At 40.0% G+C, this 12,653-nt stretch overlaps 1 protein-coding gene across 1 annotated transcript in view; it reads left to right on the top strand.

Moving 5' to 3' along the window:
* naa25 (N-alpha-acetyltransferase 25, NatB auxiliary subunit) overlaps positions 1-12,653 on the top strand; it is an 88,269-nt gene that overhangs the window by 19,319 nt on the left and 56,297 nt on the right. The window contains exons 6-11 of the mRNA XM_080208155.1: positions 4,476-4,583; positions 5,255-5,333; positions 6,694-6,805; positions 8,076-8,165; positions 8,990-9,162; positions 10,539-10,651. Coding sequence (XP_080064281.1) covers positions 4,476-4,583; positions 5,255-5,333; positions 6,694-6,805; positions 8,076-8,165; positions 8,990-9,162; positions 10,539-10,651 — 675 coding nt within the window. The remainder of the gene's footprint in view (positions 1-4,475; positions 4,584-5,254; positions 5,334-6,693; positions 6,806-8,075; positions 8,166-8,989; positions 9,163-10,538; positions 10,652-12,653) is intronic.

Raw genomic sequence — 12,653 nt, 5'->3', positions numbered from 1 at the left:
GGTGTCACTGTGGTCTAACTCTACTTTCCTGCCTGCCCCCATAACCTCGAACGCCTTTGTCAATCAAACATCTGTCTAACTCAGCCTTGAATATACTCAAGGACCCAGCCTCCACTGCTATCTGTGGAAGAAAACTTATAAAACTAATGACCGCTGAGGGAAGAAATTTCTCTTTCCTGTCACAATTTTGTTGTCATTACTGTATTACTGCCTTGCAGCAATGCTGCTTCTTTCTCCTGAACTTTCCAAATCCTCCCTTGTGAATCCCTAGTTATGTGATTTGTCAGTGCATGGTTCAGATGAAGACTGTTCCAACGTGACTGCGTCCTGTCCCCCCAGAATTCCATGACTCAAAATCCATTTCTTCCATACCAATCATTGAGTCAGTAAACAGAGGAGTTCTGTTTCTTACTCCCTCCCCCATACTGTCAATGTTGCAACCACTTTGTTAATTTGTGCTTGATGTGTACATGCTGGTAGAATAACCAGGAATGTTTGCAGCATACTTTTTCTTAAACTATTGATGGTGCTCCATTTATTTTTCTTTCTTTCTTTATATGTTTCCCTGGATTAAAGACAAAGGAGGATAGTTTAAGTCCTGGTCTACATGCTGTCCTTCATTGTACATAGACATTGGGTCATCCTACATGTAATGTTGGTAACACCCACCTCTACTTCACCAGCATTCCCTTGGACACGTGGGAACTTCTGTGCTGTCTGACATTGTTATGGATCAATCTGAATTTTCTCCAATTGAAAGTGCAGAAGGCCACTGGGATTGTTTTGATCATCACTAAAAACTCAATTTCCTCGCAATTGAAACCTCATGTGGTGTTTGATCTTGGATTTCAAACTGCATATTTAATCCACAACCAAAACTCCGCAACATCATCCACGTTCATTCCAACTCAAACCCTATTCATGTTATCATGGTACTCTAGTTATCCAACACCATGCCCTCCAGCATCCTGAGCTGCATCCTCCGCAACTTGCTCAAAGATTCACTGCAAGCATCCTAAATCATGCAAGCCCCATTCATTTACTTACCCCTTAATTCCCCAACTCCCTCCCATCTCACTAACGTATTGTGGTCCCTCAAAATCTAGTCCAGGTAAGGATGGCAGGTTTGCTTTCTTAAAAGGACATTAATGAACCAGTTGCATTTTTAAACTTTGTGGTCATTTTTTTGGCAGATTACATATTTTAAGAAGAAATTCTAGGTCTTTTAAAACTGAATTCAAATTCTCTAACTGCTATTGTAAGATTATTGGCCTAAGCCCCTCAATGACTGATCTAGCAATGTAGGGGATGACTCTGCCAAAAGGCTGAATTGATAAGAAAACTGGTCTAGATCACACCTGTTTTTTTCAGTGCAACTTCAGACCCAAATCTCCCCACTGTGTGCAATGCAGAGATCGCAATCATGAATATCATTAAAATCCCGGGGCTGAGGAGCTATTCGCACCAGAGGCGGATAGCTCTGGAACTCTGCACATGCGCAGTGGCCCCAGTCTGTCACTCTCCCCATTTGCTGACCAGCTCAATCGCTGGCAGCCTAGGACCTCCACAGGACTGCCCCTCTAGCCCCCTGCAGCCCAATCACAGCCCCAATGACAATTCCCTGGCCAGCCCTGGAGTGTCCGATGTCCTGCACCCCGCACCCAGTAGTGGCAATCCTCCCACCCCCTTCACCTTGGCAGACCCTCTCTCCCCCCCACCGAGAAGCAAACCCCCTGGACAAAAGGCAGACCCTCCTGGAAGATTACCTACCACCCACCCAACCCGCCAGGATCACTGGTCTCCCTCCAGCCCAGACCGATCCCCATATAGACTCCCCACCCCCACTGATTGCACTTAAGCCTCACCCACAATAGGCCCCATTCCCTTGGCACTGCCCGATGCCAAGGTGTCCCTGGGCATAGGCACTTTGTTAGCAAATGTAACACAGCCATTCAAGAGAGGAGGGAGAGAGAAAAGAGGGACCTACAGGCCAATTAGTCTGAGATCAGTCATCAGGAAAATGCTGGAATTTGCTAGTAAGGAAGCCTTAACATTGCACTTAGATCACAATATGATCAAGGGACATGGTGTCATCATGGTAATGTAACTAGACTAGTAATCCAGAGACTCATGCATAGCTCTGGAAAGATGGGTTCAAATCCCAACAAGGTAGCTGGAATTTGAATTAAGAAAATAAATCTGGAATTGAATGCTCATTTCAGTAATAGTGACCACGGCAGCCATCATTAATTGTTGTAAAAACCCATCTGGTTCACTTACGTCCTTCCTTCAGGGAAAGAAACCTGCTGTCCTTACCTGCTCTAGCCTACATGTGACTTCAGACTGATAACAATGTGGTTGACCTCTAACTGCCCTCTGAGATGATCTAGCAGGTTACTCAGTTGAAGGACAATTAGGAATGGGTAACAAACGCTAGACTTGCCAGCAATTCACAGCCCATGAAATAAAAAAATCTGACTAAGTCAACATAGTTTTGTGTAAGGGAAATTGTATTTGACAAAACTTTAATTTTTATATGTAACTCATAGGATAGATAAAGGTGAACCAATAGATGTAAAATGTTTGGATTTCCAACAGGCAAAAGGTTAGTACACAAGGCAAGGTTTCATGGAATATATCAGCATGAATAGATAATTGGTTAATGACAGGAAACAAAAGATTGGGATTTTCAATTTGGCAGCTAATGGAGTGCTGCAAGGATCATTACTAAGGCCTTCACTATTTGTAATCTAGATTAATGACTTGAATGAAAAGATAAAGATTTGCTGATGATCCAGGGATGTGAATGCAAGCTGTTAGGAGGACACAAAGAGGCTACAAAGAGATATAGACAAGTTAAGTAAGAGAGTAACAGAGTGCAGACAAAGTATAATATGGGTAGAGAGGTTATTCAGTTTGGTAGTACGAATAGAAAAGCAGAGTATTTTTTAAAAAGTATGAAACTTGTAAATGTTGATGTTCAAAGACACTAGGAACAAAAAAATCAGCATGCAGATGTAGCAAGCAATTAGGAAGGCAAATTGCATGTTGGCATTTACTACAAGGGGATTGGTGTGCAAGATTAAGGAAGTCTTGTTACAATTGTACAATGCTTGAGACCACGCCTGAAGTACTATGTGCTGTTTTGGCTTTCCCCTCTAAGGAAGGATGTAGTTGCTTTGGAGACAATGCAGCAAAGATTTGTTAAATGGGTTGTTAGGAGTAGTTTGTCCAATGATAATCGGCTGAGGAAATTAGGTCCATATTTTTAGGAGTTTAGAAGAATGAAAGGTTATCTCATTGAAACATGCAAAATTTTGAAGGGGTTTGATATGGTAGACTCCAAAGGAGCAAATTTACAGACGCACCCATCCTGAAACCGTAAAATCCCACCCAAGGGCAACCGACCTTTTCATGGTCCACCTCTCGCCCACTCTGATTCCTGTGGCGGGCAGGGTGATAAAATTCCAGCGAAAGAGTTTGTTTCCCTTGGTTGGAGAATCTGGGGCGAGGATGGAATCTCAGGATAAGGGGCTGATCATTTAGCACTGAGATGAGACATTTCTTCACTCAAAAGGGTTTGAATCTTTAGAATCATCTACAGAGTTATGGATGCTTTATCATTGAATATTTTTTAAGAGTGAGATAGATTCTTGGCCTCAGGAAATCGGGAGACTATGGGAGTGGTGAGGGGGGGAATGGAATTGAGGTAGAAGGCCAATCATGATCATGTTGAATGGAAGAGCAGGCTTTTTGCACAATTTGATCGACTTCTATTCCTTAAGTTCTTAAAATTCTTACTGTTCGTAACTTTTTTCATTGCCACCTTACAATTTCTTCCAGTCATCTGATTCTCTGACTGAGCACTGCCATTGCTCGTTTAAGGCCTACTCTCTGGAGTTCCTTTCATAATCATGTCTACTTTTAAAACCTCTAAGGGCTCACCTGTTAAGCCAAATCTTTCATCCTCTTTCTGAAGTTCCCTTCCCAAAGTGAATGAGCACCTGCTTGTATTTGACCTTGAAGCAACATGAGCCATTTTGCCATTTTTTTGCCATGGTGCTTTATAGTTGGCAATTGCTACAATGCGGCAGCTAGGGTATTGTGCCTTGCTGAAGGAGTAAGAGGCAGCAGTATTCTCAAGTTTGTTGCAATATTTTTTTTTGCCTTGGAAAATAAGTGTAGCTCCAGACAAGGTGCTTGTTCACAATAATTGAACCCAAAATATGCCCACAGCAGTTGTATAAATGACAATGTAAAAGCTATAGCTCTTTGTGTTGAGTCACACATCCGATGCGCAGGATTAATGTAAAAGCTGATGGCAGACAGATATTTGTTTCATAGCAGCAGCTGTACAGAGACAGGTGATGGGATGATTATATTTGTGGAAAGGGTGCTTCACAGTGTGGTTTTAAGAGGACTGCAAATCTATATCTTGCCTATAGGCCTTTTCATCATATTTGTGTCTTATGTAGTCTATTTCAGCACAAGATGAGAAGTTATCAAAGACAATGTTCCTCCCCTTAGCACAGCGAATGGTGGAAAAGATGGTGAAAGAAGACAAGATAGAGGCAGAAGCTGAAGTAAGGAAGTGGAAATAACGCAAGTCTTAACTTAACGCAAGTCTAACGCAAGCCTTGCCAGTCACAACATTATGACAAAAATGGTATTTTTGTCTATGTTGTGTGTTTTGTCTCTTGTCGCACCTGCATAATGATCAGGAATTAATATGTTGGCTAATTAACTTCCTCCTACTCTCCCGAGCTTTGTTGTTTTGTTGTGGCAGATAAGCACCAGCTAAACAAGAAAGAAGCCTATTACTAAGTTCAGTAATTTTTCTTAGTAATTTGTTATAATTTGGCATAACTTTTCCCACATATTCAGTCTTCACTTTCCTGTTGCTGAGAGGACATGTGGATGGCGTGTTCCCAGACTGGAGGCAATTTCTTTTGTAGCCATACATTTCAAGAAAGACGATATAACAACTGTCCTCTCTTCTCCCACGGTCCTATCGCTTTATCCAATTCAATGCTCAGAATATGACTTAACCTGGGTTCATGGTCCACTCTTTGACTGATTAAAATAAAGTTTGGAAAGGGGTTCTATCTTAAGATCACACCTCTTCAAACTGGTTTTAAGCTGAATGAGACCATAGTAATTATGAAAAAATTTGAAATTTGATACCTCAATGTGTCCTTAGTGTCTGAATACATGTGATTTCCATCTGTTTCACAATTTTTGTTTTTGGTAATAGGTGCAACTCTACTTGATGATTTTGGAACGACTTGGAAAAGACCAGGAAGCTCTGGAAGTTATCAGAGGAAAACTGGGAGGTAACACAGGAACTAGCTTATTGAAAGATTTTCGTGAAAACGACTGTACCATATGATTTTTTTTCTTCTTGCCCTGTTCTTCTCCTGAGAATGTGGTTCTACAAGCATGGGCAGCCCTCCAGTTGTCTGCCCAGATGCCTATTCATGTGAATTTGGAAAGTAAGAGTATGCAATTCAAACCTATCTCAAGCCAATTCAGATTCTTCCTAAACACACAATTACTTGCAAAGGTCAATGGATAGCTTTTTTTTTTCAAATTCATTCATGGAATTTGTATGTTGCCGGCTGGGCATATTTTTTGCTTTTGCCCACTGAGTAGTTTGCTCGGTCATTTCAGAGGGTATTTGTGAGCCCAACTACATTTGCTGTGTGTCTGGAATTACTTGGAGGCTAGACCAGGTCAGGATGGTGGATTTCCTTTCCAAAAGAACATTAGTAACTAGATGGGCTTTTCTGACAATCTGTCGTGGTTTCATTGTGTGCTGATAGAAGTTGCCAAAGAAAAATGTATGTTTTTTTTATGTTTCTGGAGAATATTTAAAATTTCAACTTTATTCAACTTTATTTAAATATCAGTTGGTGTGTCTGGAAAACACTTAGCACAAGGGGTGTAAAAGCAAGTTAATTATTCATTTCAGCGAGGAATTTGTTTCTTTGGTAGAGCCTTTTGTTTATTACAAGATTCATTGGGAAGTTGATGACAAGGTCATGTGATACTGTGGTTAATGTACAAAGCTGAGTCTGTAGCAGAAAGAAAGAAAGAAGCTAAGCAGTTGCTGTTGGGAGGTCAAGTCAAAGGCATGCGCAGGCTGTTCCTGAGAACGTGCGCGCTCTGCGCTTTCTCCACAAAATCTCTCTGAAAACCTCAAGACTGTCAACACAATTTATAGCAAGTATGCCTGGATTTGCTAACCATTTTAAAAATGGTGTTGATCTATGCATGAATGGGGCTCCTTTGGAACTGGAACATTGAAACTTTAGAAATTAAAGTTGTTTCCTTTAATTTTTAAGCGTTGTTAAGCGGTTTCATTTGTTAGTTATATTTAAACTGTTCTGAATTAAGCTTTTGATTTTAAAATGCTTGTTAGTGGAATTACTTCTGGAGTCAAGGAACCTCTCCTCATTTTTTTTTGCCAAAGAACAAAATTTGGGGTCTGGCCTGGCTCTCCAGTATAACATGGGTTCTGGTCCGGTGCCCTGACAGTAGTCATCACTAGACTTCTAAGTCCAGATTTTTAATGAATTCACATTTCACCATCTGCCAAAGTGGGATTCAAACCTAAGAATGTCCAAACAGGCAGACACACTAGGTTGTGTTTGAGTAAAACAACATACATGGAAATTCTGTTTTTCTTCTCAGAAAAGCTGACCAGTGAGCTGCAGAGTCGAGAGATGAAATGTATGGTGCTCTACACAAAGCTGATAAAATGGCCTGAATGCAACGCATTATCAAGGAAACTTTTACTGAACAAGTGAGCAATCCCACACTTACTTAACAATATTCTCAGAGGGCACATTTGTATGCTTTTTCATTCTATTGATAACATACTGTCATGCCATTATGTAGTCAGAAGTTGGGCATATCCTACTAAAGGGTAACTGGGCTTCAAGGTGAAGAGTTAGCAGTTCTTATTCCCACACACCAGCCTCTGAATGCAGAATTTTTCTTTTCCAGTTCCTGTTTGTACTTTGTCTGATTTCCCTCAGTTTCTTCAGAGGAAGTCGTTCCGTGGACTGCCATAAATTGTAGTCTTCATTTGTGATCCATGATGGTGATTACGGACAGGCTAACTGTGGTGCTCCACAATTGAGGCTAATTGGTGTCTACACATTTACGCTAGTGGGGCTTGCTGTTTTGAGATTAAAGTTTGGCCATGGCGCCACCTTTTCTTTGCCTGTTCAGAAGCTATGGCCAATTGTAGTTGCCCCACTGCAGCTAAGATTGGCAATGACAACTCTGCCCGTTTGAAGCTCACAAATAGAAATTTTAAACCTTGGTTTTACAATAGAAAGATTTAAGTTGTATTAATAGGATCAAAGGGGGCGTGTGAGCAACCCCCTTTAGCACTGCCCAGTGCCAGTTTGCCACTTGGGCAGCCACTCCAGGATGGCATTGCTGAAGCCCCCCTCCCCCCAAGAGGGAACCATTCCTAGAGGTGGGGGGATGCTAGCAGGCCCAGAGAATACTGTCCCAGGCCCACGAACCATAAGGAAATGTCAATTTCCATGACATTTCCATATGATCGTCTCTGCGCTGATTTCTGATGTGGAACTTATGTGGCTGAAAAACTTGGGAGAGACAATGTCGTGTCATATAAGCAATACACGTCATTTTTTAACTTAAATTTATGATTACATTTGTGTTAATTAACAAATCACAACCGGGTGGAGGGAATCCATCAATTGCAAAATTGTCATTTCCGGCTAGCCTCTTCCGACTCATGAAGCGTGAAGGAATGTGTTTTCAATTCAAACCATACCCACGGATGGAATAGTATAAGCATGAGAGGACACTTAACCAGGAATTTATTTAGTGTAGCAAAAGCAGAAAATGTTGGAAATATACAGCAGGTTCATCAAGATCTCCCAGATGCTGCCTGAACAGCTGTGCATTAACATTTTCTGTTTTCATTTCAGGTTTCCAGCATTCATGTTGTTTCTAAATATATACAGTTAGTGATGCTGTTTTATAGGGAAAGGAGTGTTAGCCTTGTAATGAGCAACGTTGCTGTTTTCTTCTAGCCCAGACGACTGGCAGTTTTACTTATCCTACTTTGATTCTCTCTTCCATCTGATTGATGATGCTTGGACTCCACCTGCAGAGGCAGAGCAGTAAGTGGTGTGGATTTTCTTTTAAAATTGCCTTTCTGTAAAATGAACTAAAGTTGCTGTGCTTTCCACTTACACAAGCTCCATAGAATTGAATCTGAACACCTACCTTCTGAAGCAAGAGGAAAATAAGTATTTAAGCTTTGCAGTGTTCTTACTTGGAATGCAGTAAAAGATTATTCATGGATTTATATTTTGAAACTGGTTGTATAAAATAATTTTGAACCTTTATTATAAGAGAGATTTATTTTACCTCTTAACTGATGAGCATTTACTTCTTTTTGCTTCTCTTTTAAGTTTTCAATCCCTTCTCGACGCAATGGCAGGTCTGTTACTCTCTAGCTTAGGGGCATGGTTGGTCACTATTACCGTGACTTCTGTCACAGCTACTCGAGCAAAAATGCTGCTCAGGGGCAGAGTGCATGCTCGACCATCCAGTTGGTATTTCTATCCAGATTTGACAATTTCCAGCTGGGATATATGTCAACACACTTATCTTTAGCAGTCAATGTGATCTATCTTTTGAATGCTTCTGTTGAGTCAAAATCCACTTTGCAACATATTGCACTCTCTGTATGCTTGTCATAATGACAAAAGTTCCTGAATGGCCCATTAGAAATATCAGAATTTTGCACTGTGTCCTGTTCTGCATAAATTTTAAAAGTTTCTTTGTGTCTTCTGCTGCTGGTTTGATATCAAGTCTTCTATCCTGTTTTCTATTGAGCGTTGTCGAATCTGCCCCCAATATGATGGATACATCAAATGCAAGCCCTAGTTAGATTTTTTTTGTGCCGTGCCGGTAGATAACTGTTATTTGTTTTTCATAGCTGTCCAGAGGGTCCAGTTACCTGCCTTGTACAAGAAGCCATAAATTTTGTAGAAGAGCGAATTTTGAATGAGGAACCAAAGGGCTCTCGTCGCCTGAGGGGACCATACCTGGCTAAACTTGAATTGATAAGACGGCTGAGAGAGAGAGGTACCAATGATGAACACAAACTTGGTGAGTGATTATTAGCTTACTGGATGAAAACTTAGTCCGTTACCAGCATATCAACTTAAAATTATCATAAAGAGTAAAAAGAGATTTTAAGAGAAATTTCAAGCATAGAATACCCTACCCACAGGGAATGATTGAGGTTCTGCACCTCTTTGCAATCTTTTAATCCTTGTTGGAAAGTGCACATGTTGACATCCATTGAGGAGAGGTTTGAGTTTATTTGTGATGCCCTCCAAGATCAAATAGCTTGTTGACACACAGTATTCATGTTTTGAGGCTCTAAAGATAGTTTAGGTACAAGAAGCTTTTTAGTTGAGCAAAATAGTGTATTGGAGCATGGTTCACAGTTCTTGGAGAGAAAAGGAAATAAATCCCATTCACAGCGCCTTATGTGATCCCAGGACGTTCCAAAGCATTCCATGTTTTTTTGAATTATAATCAGTGTTTCAATGTAGGCAAACATGGCAGGCAATTTGCATACAATAAAGTTCCACAAGTAGCCATGAGACAAATTGCCATGTGATGTTGGCTAGGACACCATGTGAACTCTTGTTACTGAGTTTAACATCTCCAAAGATGGCACATTTGACAAGAGGTATTCTCTCAGTACTATACCCATATACCTTGATTAGGGCCGAAAGGCACAAAACTAATGTCCAAGGAAAGTAAGTTTAAAAAAAATGGACAGAGTCCCTCCTACTTAAAGACTATATTGATTGTGGAATTATCACTTTCTTATTTTGCTGCAATGTTGTGTCAGCAAGTTTACCCAGTGACTTATTGATCTGATAAAATCAAGGGCTTGACTCCAAATCTATGCTGAGTTAGCTGATTACAATGGAATGACAGTAGAGTACATTTGTCCTTCTTTGATCAAGACAGATAATTAAACTTTCTTCCATTTCACTAGAAATAGACGAGACGTTTGCCAAGTGCATGGTGTGGTTCTTTCCATTAAATTTCTCCGCATCCTCCATTTGAACAATAGTTCTTAAACTAAAAGCGCTATTTCAATTCCTCAGATGAAATATGTGCCCATCAAGTTGAGATTCTCAGTTCTTCACATGTTCCCCAGTTCCTCTTAGAAAACGTTTCCATGAGCAAGCAGGTTGAGGCCTTAGTTTGTTGCATCATTGGTATTGCCTAAATAATGCAACAGTCATGCATTGGAGCATTAGTCTTGATCATATGCTTAAGTCCTGTAGTAAGATGTGAACTTACATCCTTCAAACTGAGGAAAGTGAGCCATGTTGTTTAAAATTGTGCAAATTGAAAGATTTCACCAGTTCGGAATGTTAGGCATCATCAATTTGGTATTTGCTGCCACATTAACCATTGAATGAATTTCCTTACTCTTAATTTCTTCTTCCTATTACTAGGGGTTCCAGAGGATCTGATGTTCCAGTACTTTGAGAGGTTTGGGGATAAGCCTTGCTGTTACTCTGACCTGAGAATCTTTGTCGACCTTCTGTCACTGGAGCGACATACACAGGTGAGACCGGGAGACTGGCAGAGTCTTCATTCGCTCAGACTGTGCTACAGTGAGGTGAGTGGGTAAGTTCACCCAGTGGCCTCAGCATTCAGTCATTATGAGTTGCTTACAGCCTTTTATATATGTTATAAAATTAGAGACAATTATTTTTAACTGACATACAAAACTGATTCTACCCTCTTGTAGGGCAATTCAAAGGAAAGTTATGTAGAGTTAAAATCAGAACTAAGCCTATTTAAAGCAAATTCAGGAATACTTATGAACCCAAAGGATTATGAAAATGTGACTGCTCCAGAGTGACAAGGACGCAGGATCAATTCAGTTGATTAAAATAGAACTAAAGCCATACTGATATGTAAGGAATGTGGTAAGAGTAGAGAATTGTGATTGGCAACCGATTAGGAGCTACATTCATTATGATCTGTATGGCAATGTTTATTCCTCTTTCTATATTTAAATGAAAATTTACACTGTATAGAAATAAACGAGTTCTGTTTCACTGTGGTATAATAATGGACACAATGTATCAAAGAAGGGTTCCCACTCAGACATGGATGGAGAGTATTTCTTCTGTATTTTGTTAACTTAAACTGCAGAAATGACCCAACAATGTAGTTACTTTGTAGATTTTGTCTGCCGAACTTTAGGTTGTGTGTGGAGAATATAATCAAGTTATAGAATGCTGGACTGCTGAGCTAAGTTCATCACAAGGGATGTGTTGGCACAAAGTTATAACATATCAAAGTTCATTTGCCTAGGGGATATTAGTGCCATTTGACCCGTGTGATATTGCAACAGATTGTCGTATGTAGCAAGATTTCCCACTAAGCTGTCAGGTTGGTATTATTTTCAAAGTTTCATTTGTACCTTTGTCGGAAACATCATTGTTCCCTGCACAAGAAAACATCACTTGTTCCAAATTGCAGCCTGTCTTGGCAAAGCACTAATGAACCCAGTCAAAAAGTTAATTTTAAATGTCACTTAAGCCCAGACAAGCATAAAGCTTCTTTGTAGTAGTCTTTGTCCATTCAAAAAGGTTAACCTGTATATGTGTCAATATATTTTAAATGTTTTGACCATTGGAACAAAGTCTTTGTGTTGTGGAATTGGACAATTTCTTATTTCAGACACTTGCTGTCAGGCATAAGGCCTTGTGGTAATGTGTGAGTCTTAAAGTTGCTGTTTCACATTGATTTTCCTGCGTTTTCTGTTTATTTCATTTGCCGTGCCATTTTGTAACTTAGAATTTGTTTTATGTTTTTTCGAAGGTACAATTTGGCTACCACCTTGAACTTAAGTTTATTTCTATCCCCTTTACCATTTGGCTGCTGCAGTTCATTAAGCATTGTCTGTTATCACCATTCCCCATTCTCCCCCACCATCTGTGTTAAGCCCACAGTTGCCTTCTGTTTTCTTAATATGTACAAATTGGCCAATTGTGACATCTGGTGCTACTTTCAAAGCAGTTGCCCCGATTTCCCCATCTTTTTGTATTATCTCACTCCTTTGACCGTACAAATTGAATTTTTTTAACCTGTTATCTTAATTTAAAATGCAAGTTTTTAATGAATTTCGATTTGCTTACATTCCCACAATCATTGTAGCTTCCTCCTCTCCTGTCTTTTCAGGTGTGTATTTAGGCATTTGGCAAGAGATGGGCATTGAAATGTTGCAATTTCTTCTCCCACACCTACTCTATTGGAAAAATAAATTGGCAATCAGCACTAGTGCTTGCATTCATTTGGTGATGGATCAGGACGTAAGATCCATGATATGATGTATCTCTTTCCATATTGATCCTGATATCTTGACACCAGTCTTTTTACCGTCCTGATGAAAGGTGATTGATCTCATCATGGACTACTGACACATTTGAATATAAGCCACCTTGTTGTGATTTGATCTTCTGCTTTAGTTTGCAAATTGTGATAGGCTTACAAAAGCAAAATAGTACGGATGCTGGAAATCTGAATTAAAAACAAAATACTGGAAACACTTAAGT

This window comes from Carcharhinus amblyrhynchos, chromosome 20 (genome assembly GCF_965287045.1).
Source record: "Carcharhinus amblyrhynchos chromosome 20, sCarAmb.v2.hapA, whole genome shotgun sequence".
In the NCBI taxonomy this organism is placed as follows: Eukaryota; Metazoa; Chordata; class Chondrichthyes; order Carcharhiniformes; family Carcharhinidae; genus Carcharhinus; species Carcharhinus amblyrhynchos.
The sequence above is the reverse complement of the archived record's forward strand: the minus strand, read 5'-3'. Positions and strand labels throughout refer to the sequence as shown.